Source organism: Capsicum annuum, chromosome 9 (assembly GCF_002878395.1).
Source record: "Capsicum annuum cultivar UCD-10X-F1 chromosome 9, UCD10Xv1.1, whole genome shotgun sequence".
Lineage (NCBI taxonomy): Eukaryota > Viridiplantae > Streptophyta > Magnoliopsida > Solanales > Solanaceae > Capsicum > Capsicum annuum.
In genome coordinates, this window is record NC_061119.1 from 2,170,216 (window position 1) to 2,194,156 (window position 23,941).

At 34.2% G+C, this 23,941-nt stretch overlaps 2 protein-coding genes across 6 annotated transcripts in view; one reads left to right on the forward strand and one right to left on the reverse strand.

The window, feature by feature from the left end:
- The window catches only part of LOC107841735, a 70,206-nt gene extending 61,859 nt beyond the window's left edge, over positions 1-8,347 (forward strand). For both annotated transcript variants that reach the window (XM_047395962.1, XM_047395961.1), the window contains exons 53-63: positions 2,213-2,365; positions 2,473-2,657; positions 3,423-3,956; positions 4,071-4,248; positions 4,346-4,488; positions 4,574-4,700; positions 5,200-5,421; positions 6,053-6,409; positions 6,951-7,109; positions 7,275-7,562; positions 7,754-8,347. In XM_047395962.1, the coding sequence (XP_047251918.1) occupies positions 2,213-2,365; positions 2,473-2,657; positions 3,423-3,956; positions 4,071-4,248; positions 4,346-4,488; positions 4,574-4,700; positions 5,200-5,421; positions 6,053-6,409; positions 6,951-7,109; positions 7,275-7,562; positions 7,754-7,879 (2,472 nt within the window). In that variant the 3' untranslated portion in view covers positions 7,880-8,347. The remainder of the gene's footprint in view (positions 1-2,212; positions 2,366-2,472; positions 2,658-3,422; positions 3,957-4,070; positions 4,249-4,345; positions 4,489-4,573; positions 4,701-5,199; positions 5,422-6,052; positions 6,410-6,950; positions 7,110-7,274; positions 7,563-7,753) is intronic.
- A 1,333-nt stretch (positions 8,348-9,680) lies between these two features.
- On the reverse strand, positions 9,681-15,099 carry LOC107853385 (serine/threonine-protein kinase KIPK1). 4 transcript variants are annotated; one of them, XM_016698375.2, is made up of 3 exons: positions 14,894-15,099; positions 11,238-13,662; positions 9,681-10,639 (listed from the first exon to the last, which is right to left on the reverse strand). In XM_016698375.2, the coding sequence occupies exons 2-3, from the start codon at positions 13,457-13,459 to the stop codon at positions 9,793-9,795; spliced, it is 3,069 nt and encodes a 1,022-aa protein (XP_016553861.2). In that variant the 5' UTR covers positions 13,460-13,662; positions 14,894-15,099; the 3' UTR covers positions 9,681-9,792. The 4 variants fall into 4 exon arrangements, with proteins under 4 accessions (XP_016553861.2, XP_047251921.1, XP_047251920.1 ...); XM_047395965.1 differs by having other exon boundaries at positions 11,238-13,674; positions 14,894-15,061; XM_047395964.1 differs by having other exon boundaries at positions 11,238-14,028; positions 14,894-15,061.
- Between the last annotated feature and the right edge of the window lie 8,842 nt (positions 15,100-23,941).

A 23,941-nucleotide genomic window follows, 5' to 3' on the forward strand; every position in this document is an offset into this window, starting at 1 on the left:
TGGTCTATTGCCTTTAGCAAATCCATGCACTCTTTCATTACATGCATTATGAACATTAAACATTCATGCTAGATTCCCTCTTTAGTGATTTAAAACCACCTTTAAATCATAACAAGAGTCCAATCATTTCATATAGTGTTTTTCAAGGATGCATTGCAAAACAATTCATATGCTATGAGAAATCTGAAAAATTCATAATAAGAGGGAATTCACCGAAAATCATGTTCTCAACAAGAATTCATTCTTAAATACATGGTTTCATACATTCATATTCTCAAATCACTTTGGGAAAGGTCAAAAGATCAAAACAATGATGTTAAAACATTTAATACATGAATATATACATAGATTCAAAAACCCCATTCTAAAACATGATTTTTCTATGCCCATGAGAATTTAGGAAAACCCCGCGTACCTCTATTTCGGAAAATAATGGGTGCTTCTTGAAGCCTGTGGATTGGGGATTTCGAATCTCTAATCAATTTTGAAAACCCACGGTTGAGTCTTGATTTATTTGGGTTTTTAGTTTGAAACCCTTGGGAGTGTTCTTGAGAATTTTTAGATTAATGTGGATGTATTTTGGAGAATTGGAGACTGAATTTCGGGTTTATGACTGAATAAGGGTGGGAAAAGGACCATTTTGCCCCAAAAATGGAGTGTTTAAGTCACTTGAAACCTTAAGATATGCGCCGTATATGATATCGCCTATATTTACATAGGCGCCGCATATGATATCGCCTATATTTACATAGGCGCCGCATATGCTATCGCATATGCTTTCCAGTGGCCATGTGCGATTGGTTAGGCGACGCATACTACTTTGAAAGGCCATAACTTCTTGCTCGGGTGTCGGATTTTAGCTGGAAAGTTTACTCGAAGACCTATCATTTGACACATAGTAGGCTCTCTAATTCGACATATACAGAGAGTTATGGTCGATGGAAGCTGACACAAATTATAACGTCCACTAAAACTTAATCGATCGAAATAGTTTCAACTCGTCCTTGAGTTGAAGGACCTCTATGGTCTAAATTCATGCTCAAATGGATTCACATACTACATAAACATGCCAAATTGACATAGGATTTAAGGCTCTGAAATTATCAACGCATCAGAGTCATGGTTTTTATACTAGCCCGAAATGCGGGGTGTTACAAGGACCTGATGGACTGAGTGGATGTTTCTACCAAAAACCCTGGAATGTTACTGCGTGAGATGTCCTTAAAGCTGTCGTCTTCTTTTTCAATTAAGGAAGATGGTGCACGTACTTGTATTATTATTATTCCAAAAGTGGACCACCCTCAAAAGCCTCCAAATGTGGACCATCCCCTTTGTATGACTCTGAGGAATATGGTATTCCTATTCATTCAGATTGTATGTGCCTCACGTTTATATGAAGAAAATAATCTTGTTAAGAAAAAGAGAAAGAAAAAAAGTATACCCCACACATATATAGAGGGAATACCTGGATTGAGAATTGAGTGTCAGAACCCACTTAGTATGAAATGGTAAATGTGCTTTATTTAAAATAAAAAAAGGCCATCTTCCTAGAGTTCTTAAGGTTTTGGCATGCTATTCAAAAAGTTCAAACATTTTTAGCTCTGACCTCATACTACGGTGACATGTCTGGCCCATCCACCAAACACCAGGTTTGTGCATATTAATGTAATTATGTAGTTATGTAAAGAAAAGATATGTTTGGCCTCTTCATTTGTTTGGCACTAAGTTAAAGTCATGAAGATGTTCATCATTAACGAATGCTGATAAATACACTGTTACCGTTCTCAACAGGAGGACTGTTAAAGTAGGACTTGGCTTTAGCACAGGCATTTTAAAAGCCAACATACGAGTTGGAAAATTTTCTTTCAGTAAGGGTTTCTCAACATTAGGCACCATTAGAAAATTGATTGCTTCCAACTTACAGAATAGCAAGCTTGGGATCAAAGCATCAGAATGATACAAAACTTACTCAGTACCAAGTTGTTAGGAGTTGTGACATCAAGTGAGGAAATCAATTATTGGGCAGAAAATGATTAGCTTTTGAAAGACGTATGTAGGAATTAATTTTGTATCCCCACCAAATCCTAACAGACTGATCTGAAACATGTAATATCCATGTATTCTGAACTAGCTGATCCTTGAAGAGGCCTAATGAAAAGGAATTACTGAGATGTCAATTTCATACTGAATGAGTTATTGGATTCATCTGCAGGTTGTGCATTTTCAACCACATAGCTTATTCATCAATAGGGTGGGATGTAGTGTGTGCCTGCGTCAGTGTGATTCGCAGTCATTGGAGTGGATTCATCCTACAGATCCTCCAAAACATTTTTCATGGCAGTCTGGTAAAGTGGAACTTTTAAAGGTCTGTATATAATCAACATTCTCCTTGCTGTTATTCACAGTATACCTCAATGGAAAAGTTAGTCTGTAATTTCATTCTTATGATCTGTTCTTATTTTTATTTCTCAGTTGCGACTTGATGGATATGATTGGAGTCTACCATTTAGTGTTGATACTGAAGGTGTTATGTGTATTTGCTTGAAAAATCAAACCACTAGTAAACTAATGCATATCAAGGTTGTAGTCAGAAGTGGAACAAAAAGTTCACGCTATGAAGTTATTCTTCGACCCAATTCCTTCACCAGTCCTTACAGGTTTGTCTTCATCACATACTTCAATTCTGATGCTTCTTCCCCTTGGGTTTGACATTTACTCCTTGAGTTGTGTCATGAATTTCTTTGAGGTGTTCATGTTGTACTTTATTCTAGTGAGAATTAGCACCACCGTGTTTATTGGATGAGCTAGAAAATCCTTACGTTTTCTAAGCTTGAGATATAATGTCATCAGTGATAGAGATGCCAAGGCTTGTAAAGGCTAAAGCTTGTCTCTTTTTCTTCTTATCCTTTGTGAACTTGGATAAACTGTATTTCAGTATCGCTGGATGATCAGATTCATCTCAACAGATGTTCTTATCTTCTCTTACCCTTTCTCCTTTTCTTTTCCTTTTTTCTTTTAACAGCAAACAGTAAATTTTGATAGTCCTTTTGGGTCCATTTAATTCTCCTGATCAAACCGCCATGTTTATTAGGTTCTTTGGTTAATACGCAAATAACCAAACTTGTTGAATTAGTCATCTGGACTCGAGTAAAGATATGGACCAAGTGCTTTTAATTTTTGATCTGGAGAGTCCTGTTTTTTAAATTATGCTCTACAATTTCATAAAGTTAAATATTCATTGCGACAAGGAGACATTCATTCTTTTTGATGTTGCTATTTCTCCTCCTTGTTTCAGATCACATGTTTCTATTGACTTCTTCTAACATTTTATCTTTCTTACTTTCACTAGCGTTAGAAGTTATCAGATTAGAATATTCTGTCATGACATTTTGTGACAAATTACTAACCAAATGTCTTCACAGGGTGGAAAACCGCTCATTCTTTTTTCCCGTACATTTCCGGCAAGTCGATGGTGCTAATGATTCTTGGAAATTTCTTGCTCCCAATGCGGCAGCATCCTTTTTCTGGGAAGATCTTGGTCGACAACGATTGTTGGAAGTCATAATTGATGGATCTGATCCTGCAGCATCACTGACTTATAATATTGATGAGATATCTGATCATCAGCCTATCCATGGCTCTGGAGGACCTAAGAAAGCTTTACATGTCATTATCCAAAAAGAAGAGAAAGTCAATGTAGTAAAAATCAGTGATTGGATGCCTGAAAATGCAACCTACCCTATTTTGAATAGAAATCCTTCTTTGTTACCCTCTTCTGGAACTAGTTCTATCTCGGAGCAAACACTTTCTAACTCAGAGAGTGAATTCCATGTCATTGTTGAGGTCGCGGAGCTTGGATTATCAGTTATTGATCATACGCCAGAAGAGATACTATATCTGTCGGTGCAGAGTCTTGTGCTCTCATATTCAACAGGATTGGGGTCCGGAGTCAGCCGGTAATAATATACTGGTGCCTTCTATTTATGTGATGGATGTTATACTATTTTAGTTCTTTTAAAACGTACAATAATTATCTATGAAATTCCTTACTTTCAAATTTTATGATTCAGGTTAAAAGTGAGAATGAGGGGTATTCAAGTGGACAATCAATTGCCTTTAACTCCAACCCCAGTTCTCTTCCGGCCACAGAGAGTAGGACAAGAGAACGATTATGTTTTGAAATTTTCACTGACGCAGCAATCTAATGGATCGTTAGATCTATGTGCATATCCATACATAGGTTTCCAAGTTAGTAGTTGATCCCACCTTCCTGAAAAGTCTGTTCCCTTATATTCATTTTTTATATGCTTAATTTTACTGATATCATGGGACACATTTCTTTCAGGGACCTGAAAATTCCGCCTTCCTAATTAAGATTCATGAACCAATAATTTGGCGACTTCATGGGATGATTCAGCAAACCAATCTTAGTCGATTGTATGATACAGAAACTACTTCAGTGTCTGTTGATCCCATAATACAAATTGGGTAAAAGTTCAGTTCACTATGCTACTATTTTAGTTTCTGAGATGTCCTACGCGTTTATTAATAGAAGACGTCTTCTTATTGACAGTGTTCTCAACATTTCCGAAGTTCGCTTGAAGGTTTCTATGATCATGTCCCCAACACAACGGCCAGTTGGTGTTCTTGGGTTTTGGGCTAGTCTGATGACGGCAATTGGAAACACTGAAAATATGACTGTAAGCATTTTCTGGTGCTTCAACTCAAGATTTGAATTTTTTGGTTGCTGTCTTTAGGGGTTAAAATCTGGAGTTCAGTTTGGAGTCCTGGATCAACAATCGGGACTGCTAATGTTCGTTCTTATTGAGCTAGCTATAAACTAAAGATAGACCTCTCTAACTTATTAAACAATTAAACTACTAAAAGAGATAGAAATCTCCAAGTCCTAGGACCTTCGATAATTCTTTTATTGGAAAAACCTGCACCCTGTCATTAAGAAAAGTTTTGTGCTCATGTATTTACTTTGCTCAAATAAATCACGTGATAACAATTTATTCTTGCTCGCTAACCACTTCAATGTTCAGCTACCATGGTTATCATTTTTTTTTTCCCAATACTGGGACCATTATGTTAGAATGTTACTTAAACTTAGTGGCCGTGTCATTTTTTGGCAACCCCTTTGTAATCAGAGCTGTTTAAGTTGAATTTGCTTTGTGTGATTTTCTTATATTATATCAGGTGCGGATAAACCAAAGATTTGTGGAAAATATATGCATGAGTCATAGTGTTTTGATTGGTAGTGCTATTGCGAACATCAAGAAGGATCTTCTTAGCCAGCCTCTCCAACTACTTTCTGGCCTTGATATATTAGGCAATGCCAGTAGCGCTCTTGGACACATGAGTAAAGGTGTTGCTGCATTGTCAATGGATAAGAAATTTATTCAAAGTCGACAGAAACAGGTTCATCAACGTCTAACTTTTCTCCCAACTCTTCCTTTTTTTTCTTTTCTGTCTTTTCTTTGTGAATTTTGCAAAAGATGCATGGAATTTTATATCTCGAATGGCAATATAGTACCAAAAGACATTCTACCTCTTGGAAATATTGTTCAAAAAAAGGTGGAAGGAATAAGAGAATACTGCAATTGAACTTTGATCAACGATATGGTGCATGACAACTTAACACGTTATTTAGCAGGGCTCTTTTTATATGACTTTCTTTTCATAAACTTCTTTAGTCTTTTTGCTGCCCAGTTACTGAATAACAACTCTGTGATTTGATCATAGTTTTACAGGTCATGTAATCGCTAATATTCAGAAAACATAAATCTTCATTTTTAACGTATCTGTAATGTGCATGTTGAACCGTGGAAAAACAGGAATCTTTAGGAACAAGACATGCTGCAAATGATCCTTGATCAATGGTGCACCACAACTTAACATGTTATTTTGTGGGGCTCTTTTTATGTGATTGTCCTCTGTCAAACTTCTTTTCACTCCAGTTACTGAAGAGGAATTAATGTGATTACATCATTGATTTATATATCTATGTTGCAGAAATTTAAATGCTCTCTGGTCCATTCTTTTGTTTCAGGAAAGCAAAGGTGTGGAGGACTTTGGTGATGTTATTAGAGAAGGTGGAGGAGCATTTGCAAAGGGTCTCTTCCGAGGTGTCACTGGAATTTTAACAAAACCTTTGGAAGGTGCCAAAGCTTCAGGAGTTGAGGGTTTTGTGCAGGGTGTGGGAAAAGGATTAATTGGTGCTGCTGCTCAGCCTGTTAGTGGTGTTTTGGATCTGTTGTCAAAAACAACTGAAGGTGCCAATGCTATGAGAATGAAAATAGCATCTGCTATTGCTTCTGAAGATCAACTCCTTCGAAGGAGGCTGCCTCGAGTGATAGGTGGTGATAATCTTGTTCGACCTTATGATGAGTATAAGTCACAAGGACAGGTAGAGAACTTGGCTGTTACTTTGCTGGAGTGTCTCTTGCTTTCCTTTTCTTTCCTACGTCATGACATTCCGATATGCTTGAACATGAGATTTAGTAAGGGCACGGGGCTGCCCCGGGCACTGCGCATAGGGGGAGCTTTAGTGCACCGGGCTGCCTTTTTTTTTTTTTAATGAGATTTAGTAAGGAAAAAAAGCAATATGGCACTCATGAATTAGGACAAGCTACTATGGGCCCTTGCTTCCTTTCTTTCCCATTATTTGACATACCAATATTAAATCATAATATCTAATGGGGGAAGTACCAAATATTTTTGGCATAGCAATTGTAATAGTACCAATGATGTAAGTCTTAATTTGAGTTAGTGAGATCTATAAGCTCCCTGCACTTGGAGATATTGGTAGATAATAGGTCCTTCCTATGGTCAAAACATTGTAGAGCAGAGAAAGTATGACATTTAGCTTATTACTTTTTATGGCTTTATTTGTGGCTTGAGATTTACAGTCAAGTATAAACTGACAGTTATTCTCTTCCTTTGTGAAGGCAATCTTGCAACTTGCAGAATCTGGATCATTTTTCGGCCAGGTTGACCTTTTCAGAGTACGTGCAAAGTTTGCCTTGACCGATGCATATGAAGACCACTTCATGCTGCCTAAAGGAAGAATAATTCTTGTAACTCACCGGAGGGTCATTCTGTTGCAAGTAAGTGAATTAAGTTAATTCACTTTAATAGTTGAAAGGCATTAGACCTTTTTGCCATCCCAGCATTCTTTATCATCTGAAACTTCTTTATATACACCCCAGTTCTGCACTAGTTTGCACACTTGACTTCAAACTGAAAATAGTTTCTACCTTTTTTGTTTCCAGCAACCTTCCAATCTTATTGCACAGAAGAAGTTCAATCCGGCTAGAGATCCATGCTCAGTTTTATGGGATGTCCTCTTGGATGACCTGATGACGATGGAATTGACTAATGGAAAGAAAGATCTTCCAAATGGCCCCCCTTCACGGCTTATAATGTATCTGCAAAGTCGATCTCTGGAGATGAAGGACCAAGTTCGTGTAATAAAGTGTCATCGTGACTCAAATCAAGCATTTGAAATTTATTCTTCTATCGAGCAAGCGAGGAGCGTTTACGGACCAGCTCAGTCAAAGGTAAATGCTTATGATTTGTCTACGAATTTTTGTAAGAAAGTTAATGCACTTTGTGATCAAGGACTAAGGTAACTCCAGCTTCAAATAAGCTACTGAATGCTTGGAAGATGCACAACAATGTGACTACTACTACTCACTATTTGTCTATTCATGTATATATGTTTGCGTAATTGTTCCCCCCTGATGTTCAGGCATTGGTTAAAGCAAAAGCGACTAGACCATATTCTCCTTTTGCTGACGTGGTCACCAGTGAAGGAATTTGTACCTGGTCTCCTCAACAGATGCCTGCTTCGACTTTTGGAAGCAGTGAGCAGTGAAGGAAACTAGCAGAACCCTCACAAGGTACGAGAGTGGCAATAACCCGAACTAGTCACTTCTCATCTTCGAAGTGTAGAAATGCATGTATATATGATATATCCGTGTATCAGCGTATCAGTAGGTGTGCTAGAAGTTTTAGAACCAGATAATGCCCCTGGAAACTTGTACAGCTTTTCTTGTCCCATTTAAACCTATACCATTACTATAAGTAGGCGGTGGCTTGAAATCTCGGAAGGCAGAGAAAAACCCTATTCAACTAAGCTTCACCATGCTCGCGTAGAATCTGGATAGATTTTGATTTATCTTGTATGCCTCCATTAATTCGAATATTTCCTTAGATATACGTAGTCTACGTATTGAGATTTGAGTCGGAGACAAATTTTCGGAAGGAGAATTTTTTGTAGCAATTCCCTTGATGTTGTTGACCAAATTTCTCTGCAGTTAGTAAGTAATTTCATTTCATTTCATTTCAAGTTGGATTATTTGTTATGCTCGTGTAGTCCCTTTACAAATGTGTTTTACACCAGCGACTCCCTTCCCCATTCTTCTGCAATTGTTTTTTGCTAGAGAAATGCAATGCTATCTAATAATACTCCATTTCAATTTGTTTATCTGAATTTGAGTTGGTAGGGAGCTTGAAAAAGTAAAAGACGTTCGAATGTTGTAGTGTTAAATTAAAACTATGCACAATGTTCGAGAATACCTTTAAATCTTGTGGTCTAGAAAGTTGGAATTAAGGTGTTAGCCAAAAAGGAACGAGCTATTATTCTTTAAATGGATTAATAAGGAAAGTAAGACAAGCAAAATGAAATAGTTTTATGGGCAAAAAATAACATAAACATGTGTTTATACAAGTTCTCACTATTGCAAAGTAATTATAAAAATTTCAACTAATTATGTATTTTCATTGGATGTATTATGTATTTTGACAAGCCTAAAATCAGAAAAATTTGTATTGGAAGCTAATTATGTATCTTTATGAAGGAAAAAACTAATCTAGGTTGGATTTATCAAGAGCTAATTATGCATTTTGAAACTCAAAATTGGGATTTTGAGTAATTTTGTAAAATGTTGGGATTTGCAGTAATTAAGCTCTAAACTATAGGCATTTTATGTTGTTTGCCGGATTAGGCACTCTTATAAGTTATCGTCCATGCAAGTCTAAGCACAATGCTGCAGCAAACGCTAACATTCTTTGTGCAAAATTAATTTTTACGTATATAAAACTAAGCAAATCTTTACGGTGTTTGGAGGTTTTATTTTAAATTTCAGATCTTTTTGGAGTAAATTTGGGGTGGTTTGATTTATATTGCAAATTCAAAGAACAATTTAGCAAGTTTGAACATTGAACAAGCACAAAACCGTACCATTGGGGCGACATTTCTGAGCAATTTAACAAGATAGGTAGAATGAATATAACACAAATTCATGTCGATCCGGCGAAATTTGTGAACAATTTAACAATATAGGTAAATCAAACAAGCATATAATTGCTCAATTAGTAAGGACTGTGCAAGAAAAAAGAACATAAATGCTCTATTTTTTTATTTGTTTGTCTTATTTTTAATTTAATGATTTCAAAAAGAATATTTCTTTTTCCTTTTTTTTTAACTCTTCAATTTCAACTTTCCTTATGATATATTAAAGTAAAAAGATTAGAAGATATTTTTGGTACATTCTACTTTAATTTAAGTCTTCTTTACGGTCTTAGAACTTCGCGTCAAGTCGAAACCAAACAAAAAAGTAAAATTGAAACGGAGGGAGTAATAATTGCATGGATGGGATGCTATGCAACTTTCATTCTTGTGATGTTGAAGAAAATTCCCATTTCTCAGCAATTTTATATGACATATAATTACAAGGAGTGGATGTAGAGAATACATCCTATCCACAAAGTGCTACAAATGATTTACTAAAACAACTCAAATTCTAAATGCTCTTTGGAGGAACTATACTCTAAAAACATTCTGCTCTTCTCCTGATAAACTAGTTTTGAAACTCCAATGTCACAAAGATCAGGTACTTCTGGTGGAATGGCACATCTTATCAATGCCCAGTTCAGACCGTCGAAGAAGGGGTGTCGTTTAATCTCAGCAGCTCCTGTCTCCGTTCCCAATCGATTCTCAGGCTCCTTCACAAGTAGTCCTCTAATGAGATCCCTTGCCTGAAAACTAACAAGCGGGCCATCGGGGAATCGGAGGTTCTGCATGACCACATTGGCCAAAGTTTCTTCATTTCCAGCACCTTTAAATGGTGTCTTCCCATATAGAAGCTCATAAAGAAAAACACCTAGTGTCCACCAATCAACAGCACTCCCGTGGCCCTCGCCTTTAATGATCTCAGGAGCCAAATATTCATGTGTACCGACAAATGAATTGGACCGTGCTTCTGTTGGCTCTACTACAAGCTGTGGCAATGATCTGTTAAAGGCTGCAGCTTCTGCTTTCAGCTTTCTTGCTCGTGCGTTGGCAGGTAAAATTCTGGGGCTAAAGCAAGAAACTTGACATGACGGTCCTGAACAAAATGGATCAATGCAGCTAGAGCCCCTGCACGGACCAGATATCCTCGGAGCCTCCATGCCAGGTGAAGATGATTTTAGAAGAGTGGGATTAACCGAACATCTGAGTGAGAGGTCAAAATCAGTAACCATGATGTGACCATCTTCCCGGACCAGTATGTTTTCAGGTTTCAAATCCCGGTATACAACTCCAAGCATATGCAGATACTCCAGAGCAAGGAGGACTTCAGCCACATAAAACCTGCAACTACAATGAGTTAGAAACTACTCACTAATTACTAAATATGGGAATGTGGAAAAAAAAGGGCAGCTCGGTGCACTAAAGCTACCGCTATGCGCGGTGTCCGGGGAAGGGCCCCACCACAAGGGTGTATTGTACGCAGCCTTACCTTGCATTTCTGCAAGAGGCTGTTTCCAAGGCTTGAACCCGTGACCTCCTTATACACCCTTAGGTACTACAATAGGATATCGCTAGCCTTATACAGCCCGTGTCTAAAGTTTCAATAATGCAAAAACAAAGTATCTCTGCACAACCTTTCAAACTTATAAAACTTCAAAGATTGTACGTGCATCCTCAGACAAGAACTGAACAAAACGAGAAGTTTCTATGGGTCTAAACATTTGATCAATCAAGTGGTAATGAGTCAGACTAGTAACGTTTTATTACCCATGTATAGTCGAATCCATTTATTCCAGTAAACATTTCAGACTAATTTATACATTTTACCACTCCCAAGCACAAGCGACACGTTATGTATATGCTGAAATACACATTTTTCCTACCAAAGCTTCATAGTAGTGGTTTTGAGTATAATTTATTCAATTGGATCGTATCATACCGTGCTGCTGCTTCAGGAAAATTTCTGCATGGCTGCTTCTGCCTGAGGACATGCAAATCACCACCTGGACAAAACTCCATAACTAAGCATGATAGGTTATCTGATGTAAACTGCGCATAGAGCGTTGGTAGAAAAGGGTGATCTAGCATTCTCAAAATCTCTCTTTCAGTTTGGGCCCTTGGCAACTTTTTCCTTCTTGCCAAGAATTCATTATCCATAACTTTTATTGCAAACAAGCAGTTAGTTTCCAGCAGCTCAGCAAGATATACTGTGCCAATGTCTCCACAACCAAGCTTCTTCAATAAATTGAAATGACTTAATCCTAAAAATCCATGACGTTTCCTCAACTGACTGATAGCCTCCCAACGGCCGTCTTTAGACATGTGTGGCCTATTCCCAGTACTAGAACCACTTAGATTGCTCTCGTCACTGATGGTTGTGCTACAACTGTAATCACCAATACTACTTTTTGAGCTCTGTGAAAAGTCTCCTTGCTCTCTAGATTTTGTTGCCTTGTTGAGTTTCGAGACAGGGGTACTAACCCTGTTATCATGGCCATTACTGGTGAATCCTGGTTTTGCAGCATGACAGTTATTGTTATTTTCACTTGCTTCAGCGGCTGTACATCCAGAACCTTGAATTGCAGGTCCCTTACCAGACTTGTTTCCTACGTTTTTGAGAGCACACTGACATTGCTGACAGATAAGTTGTTTAGGTGATTCCATTGGACCATATACTTCAGAGGTCAGATTAGAAGTGCCGGATGTCACTGCTGCTTCCGGTTTCGCTTTCTTCTTGACAAGGGTCTTGTTCTTGACTGCTGGCTTTGCAGTATGAGTGGTGCTTTTGTTTGATTTACTCTCCTTGTTGCTTCTCGTGGCACTAGATGAAGAGACATTTTGCAATATGGCTTTCCGTCTCAGCTTAGGAGCTTTTTTGTTTGCTATTCTAAATGATGTAACCACACTTCTATTGCAATTTTGCTGCGAACTTTGTGGTCCAGACCCCACAACATCATTACCAGAGGTAAATGACGATGAGCCTGCAGCTGAAGTTTGGATTTCTTCCTCAATTGACACAGTTCGTGGTAATTTAATCTCATGATGATTCAACACAGCTGCATTCTCCTTTTTCGGGCGAGGGGAGTTAAAACTCTGAATAATTGGCACTTCAATCGATCTAGGAGAAGGCAGGACACTTTGGTCTGGTAACTTCATCTTGGTTTCTTGGAGGTGTCGAGACATCTTTTGAGAAGTGCTTGAAGTGCTTTCTGCTGGCATCATCCTCTCATTTTGCCGCGCAGTTGACTCAGCAGACACAATGACTGGCTTATCAACAAGTCTAGGAGAACACGAGGTGTTTTGGTTTGGTAAATTCACCTTTGCTTGTGTAAGCTGTTGAGAAACCTTTTTACCGGAGTTTGGGACATTTTCCTCTGGAAATATTCTCTCATTTTGCTTGCCAATGGACTCTGCACTCTTAATAGGCTGTTTACTAACAAACTTAGGAGAACAAGAGGTACTTTGACCTGCTAACTGTAGCTTCGGATTTCCAATGTACTGAGGCGTCCTCTGAAAAGAGTTAGACGTGCTTTCTGATGGCACTATTCTGTTATTTTGACGCATTGAGATGGATGGCTTAACGACAAGTCGTGGAGAAGAATGGGGACTCTGGTTTGCTGACTTAACATACAGTTCTTGGCGGTAATGGGGCACTTTGTCGAATATTCCTGAAGTTCTTTCATCTTGTACTAGTCTTTCTGCGTGAGTGAAACCAGATTCACTTGTATCTGCAAACCTGAAAGAGTTTGTAATCCTTCCAGCTTCTGTAACGCTTGGAGAACCCGGTGGCTTGGACAACCGCTTCATTGCAGCCATTTCTGCCGCCTGTGAAATGCATAAACCCCGTAAGGCCTGCTTTAGAGAGACTGGCTCTGAAAACCCAATTCCCGGAGAATGAGATCCACCGCCTCTCATTGGCCTTTTTGAGGCATCTCTTGTCACGTGATCCGACAAATCCAGACTTTTTGACGATCTTAGATCAATGGATGCAAAAAGATGATTAATATCATCTTCTAAGAACTTATTAGGTCCTTTCCTAACCAAAGGAGGCTTCTGTTTTCTGCCAGATTCGCGTACTTGACGAGACCTTTCAGAACGTTGAAACAATTCCAGCTCATCTTTCACCTCAATAATTTCACAACTACCAGAATATGAACCCATCACTTAGAACCGGTCGGACAAATCACTGGGCACTCAGCAATCAGAAGGTAAAAGGATTAACTTTGGAAGTCTAAATAGAACCATCTATCAATTGATAACCACCTTTACAACCATACATGAGCTTCATACGTCACATATAATCCAAATTTAATTTCAACACGTCCGTGTGTTCAACTCAATCATGTTGCTATCTACCATTCAACCTGTAACGACAACTAAATGCTCTTATGAAATAAGTAAAGTACCAACTACCATATTCCTTAAAACGTCAGAATCATCGTCACATAAAATGCTTAGAATAAATACACAGAAGAGGGGTACAAAACATGAGGATAAGAAGATGGATGACTACCAAGCATTTCATTTAGAGAACACAATTATAGACACTCATAACTCAAACGAACCCAAGTTGCTAAGATCTCGGTAACTAGCTATGAATATACATCAAGTTCGAAGGCATGGATCCATTTCAATTGAAGTACACCAAAATACTTGGAATAAGAACAACATTACAACTTTCCAAGAGGAAAAGGATCAATATGGGATTAACTTTTCAACTTCCACCATTTCTGCAAGAGAAAATGGAAACAAAAACAACTTCAAACCCACAAATCCAAATCACCCATCCAGGGAAAAAAGGAAAATGTTAGAAAAATGAAGATAACAACAAGAAAAGAAAATTATCCAATGAACAGGTTGGTTCACGAGTAAGGCTAGTAAAACATTTTCTTTAGACCCAACATATTTGAATCCACCAAATTTAATATTAAAGATTGTAAAATAAAAGGTACAAAATTTAAATTAAAAAAAAATGAAAGAAGAATTATCTAATTTTTATTAAAAATGTTTTAAAACTTTTTATCAAATCTTCAAATTAATAAATAAAGTTTTTACAACAATATTCAAGGTAATGAATTGCAAACAAATGATTAACATCTTATTAATTAAAATTAGTCCTTACATTTATAAATAATAATATTACTATATGAATTTAAACGTTTAATGTCTTCTAAGAATACAACACTACAAAATGTAGTAAATAAGAATAAAAAAACAACTCTAAATTATTGATAGCACTTTTGTTTTGCACATATATCTCTGAGGTCTCATATTACATTACAACACAAAACTACTAACAAAAAAGTGCAAAGTTCAACAAAACAATCAAATCAAGAAAATATGCTAAGCTTAGAAATCAATACAAATTAGAGGGTTAACTCAAACAAAAGGGTGTTCAAAACTATTATCGAAAAGTTAAAAGCTCAACAAAACAAGCAAATCAAGAAAATATGTATCTAAGAAATCAATGCAAATTAGAAGGTTAAACTCAAAAAACCTGTTAAGATTAAGCAAAAAGGAGACCAAAACTACTAGCAAATCAATAAAACTAAACAAATCAAGAAAATATGATTAAGCAAAAAAAGAATACATTACCTGCAAAAGCAACTTGAAACCTTTAATAAAATTACAAAAACAAAAAAAAAGGAGTGAGATTTTGTAAAAGAGTGAAAGGAGAGAAGAAAGGATAATTGTATGCATATGCTATTTTCGGTGGACAAAGATGTGAAGAAGAACCAGAGAGAAGGGACACGCTATTTTGTTTTTAAAAAAAAAAGTTTATTTACATTTTGAGATCGGCGTGAGTAATCGATCAAGTCGTTATCACATAATCAAAAGATTATCGATAATGAAAACAGCCTTCGATAAAAATTAGGAGGAAATTGTATATAATAATTTTTTATAGTTTGATCTCGAATTTTATGTATAACGAGAGCTTAGTATATCTCTTAATAGTTTAGTCTTTCTTTAAATGTATAGCGAGAGATTTGATGCATTTAATTTATTGTTAGGAAAAATAATATAAACCATACTTATTAACTTATCATATTTGTATAAATTTTACTGTTATAAAGTAACTATAAAAATTATAATTAATTATTTGTTTTTATTAGATGTATTATAAGCTAATTATGTATCTCGATAGACCAAAATTAAAAAGAATATATCAAGAGCTAATTATATATTTTTACAAATAAAAAATATGAACTCATGGAATGTATTATGTATTTTGACAGATTTAAAATTAAAATAAATATATTAAAAGTTAAATATATATTTCGATAATTTAAAAATAAATTTTTTAGTAATTATGTAAAATATCGAAATTTTTAATTTTTTATTTTTATTTTTTCTAATTTTCATTTTGAAACATCGAAAATACTTCTTTCTTGCTGTGTCTTTTTTCTAACATTATGTGGTCCTTCTTCAGAAACATGGGGTCCACTCCCTAGAGGTAGAAACTAGGTCCCACCTATCTTAGGATTCTATATTTTTTTATTTATTTCTACAAATTTAGTTTCATAGTTTTATTAGAGGGACAATAGCATTTTTACTACCTTAGTAATTGAGTGATTTTAATTTTAATTCTTGCGATATACGATGAAGCAAACTTAGCTTCGAGTTCATTGATATAGTAGTTGTAATTCTTTTATGTAAAAAAGTATATTAAAAAAAAATGGAACTAATTTGTTAGTAATTAAGTAATAGAGTGATTAATTAATTGAAATATCTAATTTTGTTTACCTAAAAAATTAGTGTATAATAATCTATTGGTATTTTTTAAAAGTAAAATCAAAATATTGTTAGAAATCAAAATAAAAGTAGTCACAACGTGCTTGATCTCTAACATTTTGCTTTGAAAATAATAAACAAATCTTTACTTTCTTAGGATGCTTTATTCCTTCAATTATTTAATACTACTTGTTTTTCATTTTTAATATTTTGTGATTCAATTCTAGTATTATTAGAGACCCTCCTATTTAAAATAATATTATACTTCTTATTTCAATTTATGCAACATATTTTTTCTTTTAATTTTATGAGGAAATTACATTTTTATTTAAGAACAATTTTAATTTTAAATTATTGATTTTATTCTGTAAAATACTTTACTCAAGAGGCCTAACAACAGCAGGCAAATTAATGGCTAATTAATAGATTGGAGAAAAGTTATAAAAAAAAAAAAAAAAAAAAAACTCAATAATAGGTAGGTAGAGCTATTAAGAAGCTCAATTATGAAACTTTATGAGATTTTAATTTTATATATTTAATTTTTGTTGTTTTTATTTGAATACTTATATATATTCGTGTAATTTTAGTCTTAGCAGTATAAAGTAGAGACAGATTCAAGTTAGAATTTGAAATTTTTAGATTCTGACAATTTCTCGTTTGTGGTTGATCTTCCAACCTATTTATGTTATTGATTTGCAGCTTATTTAACGAATATCGAATGAAATTAATTAGTACTACTCGTAAGGGATATGGCGACGGATGAAAGATAGATACATTCCATCTTTGACGTGAAATTTTATTTTTGATTCTTGAAAAATAATAAATTTTTTAATTGAGAACCCTTCTCCTTTAAATGAACGTTATGCGATATGTGTGACTTTAAATTAACCGATCAGTAAATTTCGAATATCAAATATTAAAAATAAAAAAGTATAAAGTAGTAATTAGTATACTAACTTCTCACCAAGAAAGTAATCGAATATTAATTAATCCATGCACCAAGAAGCTTCATGATTATGGAGGCTTTTTATGAATGACATCAATTATACTATATGATTTGATTTCTTAAAAATATTTTTAACTCTTTTAAAAGTTTGGTTGTTAGAGCAATTATTATATTTTCTTTCTTTTCATCTTCAATTTCTTTTCTACCTTTATTCCTAGAATATCTTATCACAACAAGAAACACAACCTACTAATTGTACTTCATATTTTAGACACTCATATTTTTACAACAATTATTCAAAGTGCTTTTGATTTGAAATGTTTTTGAGTTAGTAATATATATTTTTTTAGTAATATATATTTTTCTTGGAAGTACTCATTAATTGTACTTGGCACTAGCCACTAGGATTTTTCAAATTAAAATTTAGAATTTTTGTTAGATTAACTTGACTAATTCATATTCGTGCGATCTACTGTTCATTTAAGGAGAAAACTCTTTTTACCAAAAAAAAATAGTATTTTATTATCAAGATTTAACTTCAGGATATGTAATTAAGAATGAAGAGAGTTCATCCATCGCCATATTTTAGACTCTTGTGTTCTATTTTAGTATTAGGTATTTATTTTGGACTCGATTAATATGCTCTTTCTATCAATCTTTTTTCTATTTTAGAATTTTAAAATCACACATAAATTAAAACAAAGAAAGTATACTTACCAAACCAAACAAAGTAACTCTTTTTGCCACTTGCCAGAGTCATAATGCACTAATTATTAAAAGGGGCAATATTCAGACTACAAGTTTGGCAAATTTGTTACTAAATTTGAAATAACACATTTATTATGCTTCATTTTTTTTTTTAAAAAAAAAAAGACTCACTTGTACAACAACTATAATACTATACTCAGTGAATTCTCATAAATGAGATATGAGAAAAGAGAGTCCGCAGGTTTTAATACTACCTCGTGAGTGTATAAAAGTTGTTTTCAAATGACCCTCGACTAAAAGTGTAATAAATCCATGTAAAAGAAGAAGAAAACAATAAATAAAGTATAACAATTAAAAGACTCTAACACACATTTTGCCTAAGACAAACCATGTTATACTATTATTCCACTTTTAATTTTTTTCCTTTTGAAGTGTATATATATATAGGTGTTTATGAGCACAATAATATACTAGCTAGATTTATTAGAAAGTTGTAGCTTTCTGTAATTAGTTCACATTAACTATCCACCTAAATAAATTTGCATCTATAAAATCTCCCCTTTTTTAATACTGATGTCACCATCTCATTTAACAGTTTAAACTTGTCAAGAAAAAGTATTCATATTCATTTAATCATATTTGAATATGTTGTACCAGTTAAATTGAGGGTTTATTGAAAACAATCTCTTTATCTCCACGAGATAGTGGTACAGTTTGTGTACAGTGATGGACCCAGGATTTAAGGATAGTGGGTACTTAAAAATAAAAAATAAAAAGTAAAAATTAACCTCAATGAGGTTCAAATCCGGGGCATTCCTTCCGGTCGAGAATCTTTAAGGTCAACCTAAATACCAATGCACCCAATCAACCTTTTGTTTCAATGGATGCTTTTATATATTATATACCTATTTTCGAATATTTTTTTAATGTAATTTTACCTATTTCGCGTTGAGTTTACTAGGTGTCGGAGCTTCCCAAAAATGAATGTAGATTCGCCTTTGTTTGCGTATACATTCTACCTTCCACAGGCCCCACTTGTGAGATTGCACTAGAATGTTGTTATTTCCAACAGGTTCCTTTATTATGAGCCTCGTTCTTTTTCATGACCAGAAACATATCGTTCTTTTTTAATAGCGAGTGATGTTAAAATTTAAACTCGAGACCTCTGCATACTCTAATGTCAATGTTGAAACACATGTAAAAAAAATAGAATTAACTACGATTTTTTTCGCTAATATATTGCCAAATGACTTGTAGCTTGCTGAATTGTTTAATAATTTATCGTCAAATGAGATTAAAAGAAGATTTTACTGGTTGATTAAAAAATTTATTCGTCGCTAATTCTTGATGTTTTAGTAGCGTCATATCACAAGAAATTGGACGTTTTCTCTTTTAATGAACTAAATATGGATATGAATTCAATTAATCTGGACTTCAAAATAAATATCAGTAAAATTAAGTTTTTTATTTTATTTTATTTTATTTTTAAAAAGGGAAACAAAGTAAGAAATAGCACATTGGGGAATGAGGTGTCTGTCAGACTTGAGGTACAAATTATTTTTGGATGGTTCTGCCTATTTTTGGACTTTTTTCATATGAAAGACTCGCCTTGATTTTATAATATATTGAAAATATTTTTGACAATTAAAAATTTATTGAAATATGGAGATTTTGAAAGTTTGATCAAATGGCTAATTAATTTCTCCATTTCAAAAATTTTAGGATTTTGGTGCTATTTTATTTAAATAAATTTTAGGACCACTCTAAGAGTTATTTATTGACCAAAAGAAAATTTATTATCATAAAAAGAGGTTCAAGAAAAGCACTACTCTATAGGCTAAAACAATAAATAATAGTAGAAGAATACATTGTATGTTTTCTTTATATTGTGGAACATGTGCCCAAGTGACAAATATGATTAACAACAATAACATGTAGCGCTACGCAATTAGTCGGATTTTAACGTGGATATCAAACATAGAATAGAAAATCAAAAAAAGAAAATGATAAACAATAGCATCTAGCAGTGAGAAGATCTCTTATTTATGTATTTATTTATTTATTTTATGGAATTGACCTTGCTGAAAAATTAACAAGGATGTGTTAGGTACCAATCAATTATTATTTCGACCACTAAAGGATGTGTTGCAGTGGATGGGGCTGCTCTTCTCTTAACCAAAGGTCTCAAGTTCGAACCCTGGTATGAAAAAAAATTCTCGGTAGGAATTGCTACTCCTGAATGGGGTTCTATCCGGCGTGAACCCGAATTAGTCGAGTTTCAATGTGCGTATCGAACACCAGATGAGAAATTTAAAAAAAAAAAGAAAAGAAATTATTATTTTGAAAAATAAGTGGATTTTTAATGTATTATATTGATACGTAAATACAAGATTTCTAGTGCATGGTAAGCATGTCTACGTGGTCAATTCATACACATATATTAGAATTTAATTAGAAGTAGTCATAGTTGGTGGCTTTGTTAAGAAATATTATGTTCAATTATTAAGTTTTGGCAAATATAAAATTAGAAAAAAAAAAAAAAAGGCATACATGGTGAAAGAAGTGACTAATCTATCCAACCTTGCCCCACTATGAATAAAAATACAAATATTTAGAAGTTTTGGGTTCGAGTTTTGTGATGACTGTATTGATATTCACTCGTTTATTCTTAATTAATGATTTAAAATATCTTTGATGGGAAAGATATCAAAGATATAAATGTTATATTTCGCAGTAAAGTTTTTATGATCAAATGGTATATAGTTCATTTGTTGATAGTTTGGGGGATTAAAAACATGACTCTTGCTTTTCAATTGACTATTTTTGCATTAATTGTTACTTCTGTTGAGAATTTAAATTAGTTAAACTCAAATGGAATATTGAAACAAAAACAAAAAATTGAATAGGATACCTTATTTCTTAAAAATATTAGAGGAATGTAACTTTCAATTTAATATTATATTCTTTCGCATGATAATTCAAATATAAGTTCTAAGCATAAATTAATAGTTACAAGGATGCTTTGCTGCCTTCGTGCAACTTATAGGTCATGAGTTCAAACAATGAAAGCAACTACTATAATGCTTATATTATGATAAACTTTATATATCATTATCTCTTAAGGCGTGACTCTTTTACAGACCTCGTATTAATGGGATATTTTATACACTACAAATTTTATCCTTTAAACTAAATTTCTATTTATCATCTTTAATTCCTAAAAAATTTAAAGAAAAAGATATGGAATGTAAGAAGAAAAAGTAGAGAAGGTAGATCCTAAAGTTGGACCAAACTTTTGGGGTTAGAAAATGGAAAAGTGGTAGTTGTGGTTCTTAATGTGTCATTTGTCAAAAAGTGAAATAACTATCACTTTCATGAAAAAAATTTCTTTGGGAAAAGGATAGTTGATTTTTGTGTTATGTCACCCCCTTCAAAATCACAATATATTTGTTTGGTCCCCCCTCTCAAAACATACAAAATTTGAAGTAATAGAGGTAGGGGTCGTTGCGTTAGTAATACTTGCATTAGTATTGCTAGTATTAGTTATGTTGAGATTTTTCTTACTCAATGTTTTGATTTGGTGTATTAAAATAACATGCATTGTATTAAAATATGCTCCACAAATTTGGTGAAAAGGATGTAGAAAAAAATATTTGCAGCTTCGTATTTGATGGACCGGTTCTTTTGTTTTATTGATGTTTTTGGACTTGGCCATTTGGGCTATTTATTTAAATAAAATAGTCTAAAAGACTACCAAAAATTTAAGGAAAAAATACATAAAGTAGCATATTTAAGTATTAAATTATAAAAAATAACAACACTTTTATCAAATTACATTTTATAGCATATGTATTTGTATTTTTGAAGCAACAGTTTGCAAAAATACAAAATACATATCGATCATAAGAGCAGTAAAAATCATATGTATTTGTATTTTTGTAGCAACAGTTTGCAAAAATACAAAACACAATTTGCTATATTATGTAATTATGAAACGGTTGCTATGAAACTCATAATTAAGGGGATAAATATGCTATTTCTGAATTTTACCCAAAATTTAATCCAAAAAAATGATGGTAAGAAAAGGTTTTATGGAGTAATTATGTCTTTAATCATACTAAATGCATGCACCAGAATCCATTACATTACTAGTATCATTGATTTTGAGATATTAGTAATGTGCATCTCAATACACAATACAGTATGTATTGGATAAAAAAAATGTACAAAATAAGATACTAACAATACACAAGACGAATACATGTATTATTTTTGTTAACACACTCTACCAAACGAACTCGTAAGGTTCTTGACATTCACCTTCGGGGTGCCAAATGAGCGAATTAAACTGGACTTAAGCTGATTAAAATGATTTAAGATAACAATCGAGGCGGTCAAAAGTTACTTGAATTGATAGTGGCATCGAGTGCTTAATTGAGATCAACAATCTGGTAGGTCCTTGGACGTTGACCCTTATGGTCTTTAGTTTATTCAAACTCTATTAGGGTTAGAATCAGCCGAAATAGAAAAGTCTTAGCCAAAAGAAGTACATGATAAGAAAATGCTCCATGTTCTACCTTCCGTCCTCCTTAAACTACGCTTCTTTCATAATAGTCTACGTTCGTTTGGTCTCAGGTTCACTACGTAGGTCAAAATGAGCAAACTAATGGGTTATAATTCTACTCGCCAACTCTTACCAAATTTTAATTTGTTTGATTATCTAACAAATTTTTTTTTTTTTACATGGTGGGCCAAGGTCTGGGGAATTGTTGAGCTACCACAAAGGTACATTGTACTCTACTCATGTTGGAGTCCCACATCGGTGGGTTAAAAGGTTCTTGGTCTTCTTATATAATCTTGGGCAATCCTCCTTTCATGAGCTAGCTTTTGAGGTTGAGTTAGGCCCAGTGGCGGAGCCAGGATTTTTGCTAAGGGGGTTCATAAGTGAATATAAAAACTAATCGAAAGGAGTTCAACATCTAATATATATACATAAAAAAACATTTTTAACCATGTATATATAACTTAATTTTTTGCCAAAATTCGGCGGTTCGGAACACCCTGACCATTTTAACCATGTATATATAACTTAATTTTCCGTCGAAGGGGGTTCGGATGAACCCGTGACAATAGTGAGATCCGCCACTGGTTAAGCCCAAGATGAACATATTAACAATTGAGTAGTAATTGTCGCGTCAATAAACAAACCATATTTAGATTAAAAGGACCCATGTAAGCCATATTTAGAAAAACGTGGCACACATGGATGCCTACATGGATATTTCAGTGTGTTGTGCCACGTAAGTGACACGTATGTGACTCATAGGCACTAAGGGGGTGAAAATTTTACTTTTAATTAGTTTAGGGGTAACTAGGTATTACCTCTAAAATCAATAATAAAATAGGAATGAAAGGATTTTAAATTTAACAAAATGATTTCATATTGTTACAATGTAGAAAGTAAAAAAAATCTAATGCAGCTTCCATTTCATCAAGAGCATTAGACTTTTCAAAACACTTCTTTCCCAAACTCAATTGTTGATCCTGGATTGCTTCTCTCTTTTTCTTTGCATCCTTCAAACTTTGCTGATTTTTTTCTTAGAAACAAGTCTTTCGAAGGCATAACTAGTAATCTCTCAATGCTATCTTTCGCTGTGGCAAGCATTTTTGCTGACGGTGTAGACATTTGCATGGCGACTATCTCGTCCTCTATGGGAGAAGATTGATCAGCAGAAAAACCGAGAGACTGAGCTCGTTTAATTTGTACACTGACTCGAGCAAAGACATCTTCTAGATTATCAAAATTCAATCCTAGCTCTGCTGAGTTCTTTGATTCCTGGTGGTCCACTTATATCAACAATCGGGACCAGACTGCTATCAATGTCCTCAGGAAGATCTTGCCGCATATCATGCCTCTCAGTCCTTCTCCCAGGTCCAATGGCAATTCTCAATGTGCTGCAACACTTGGACAGAATATGAAGGTATGATATACTTCTCGATGGAACAAATTACCGGATTTCTGCATATAAACCATTGCATTAGATTTTGTGATAGCTTTCAATGTTCTCTCTGATTCTTGTCATTTTTACTGTTTCTGTTATTTTTGTTACTGAATTTGATGCCTTGTATTGCCTCTTTATTCATGCCTTAATTGCTTTCAGGGGAAAGAAAAGTATTCTATCGCAATCTTTGGCACAGATGATTAGCCTGATTCCTTCACTTGACTGTTTCTTTTCAGTAGAAAAATGTCGCCACCA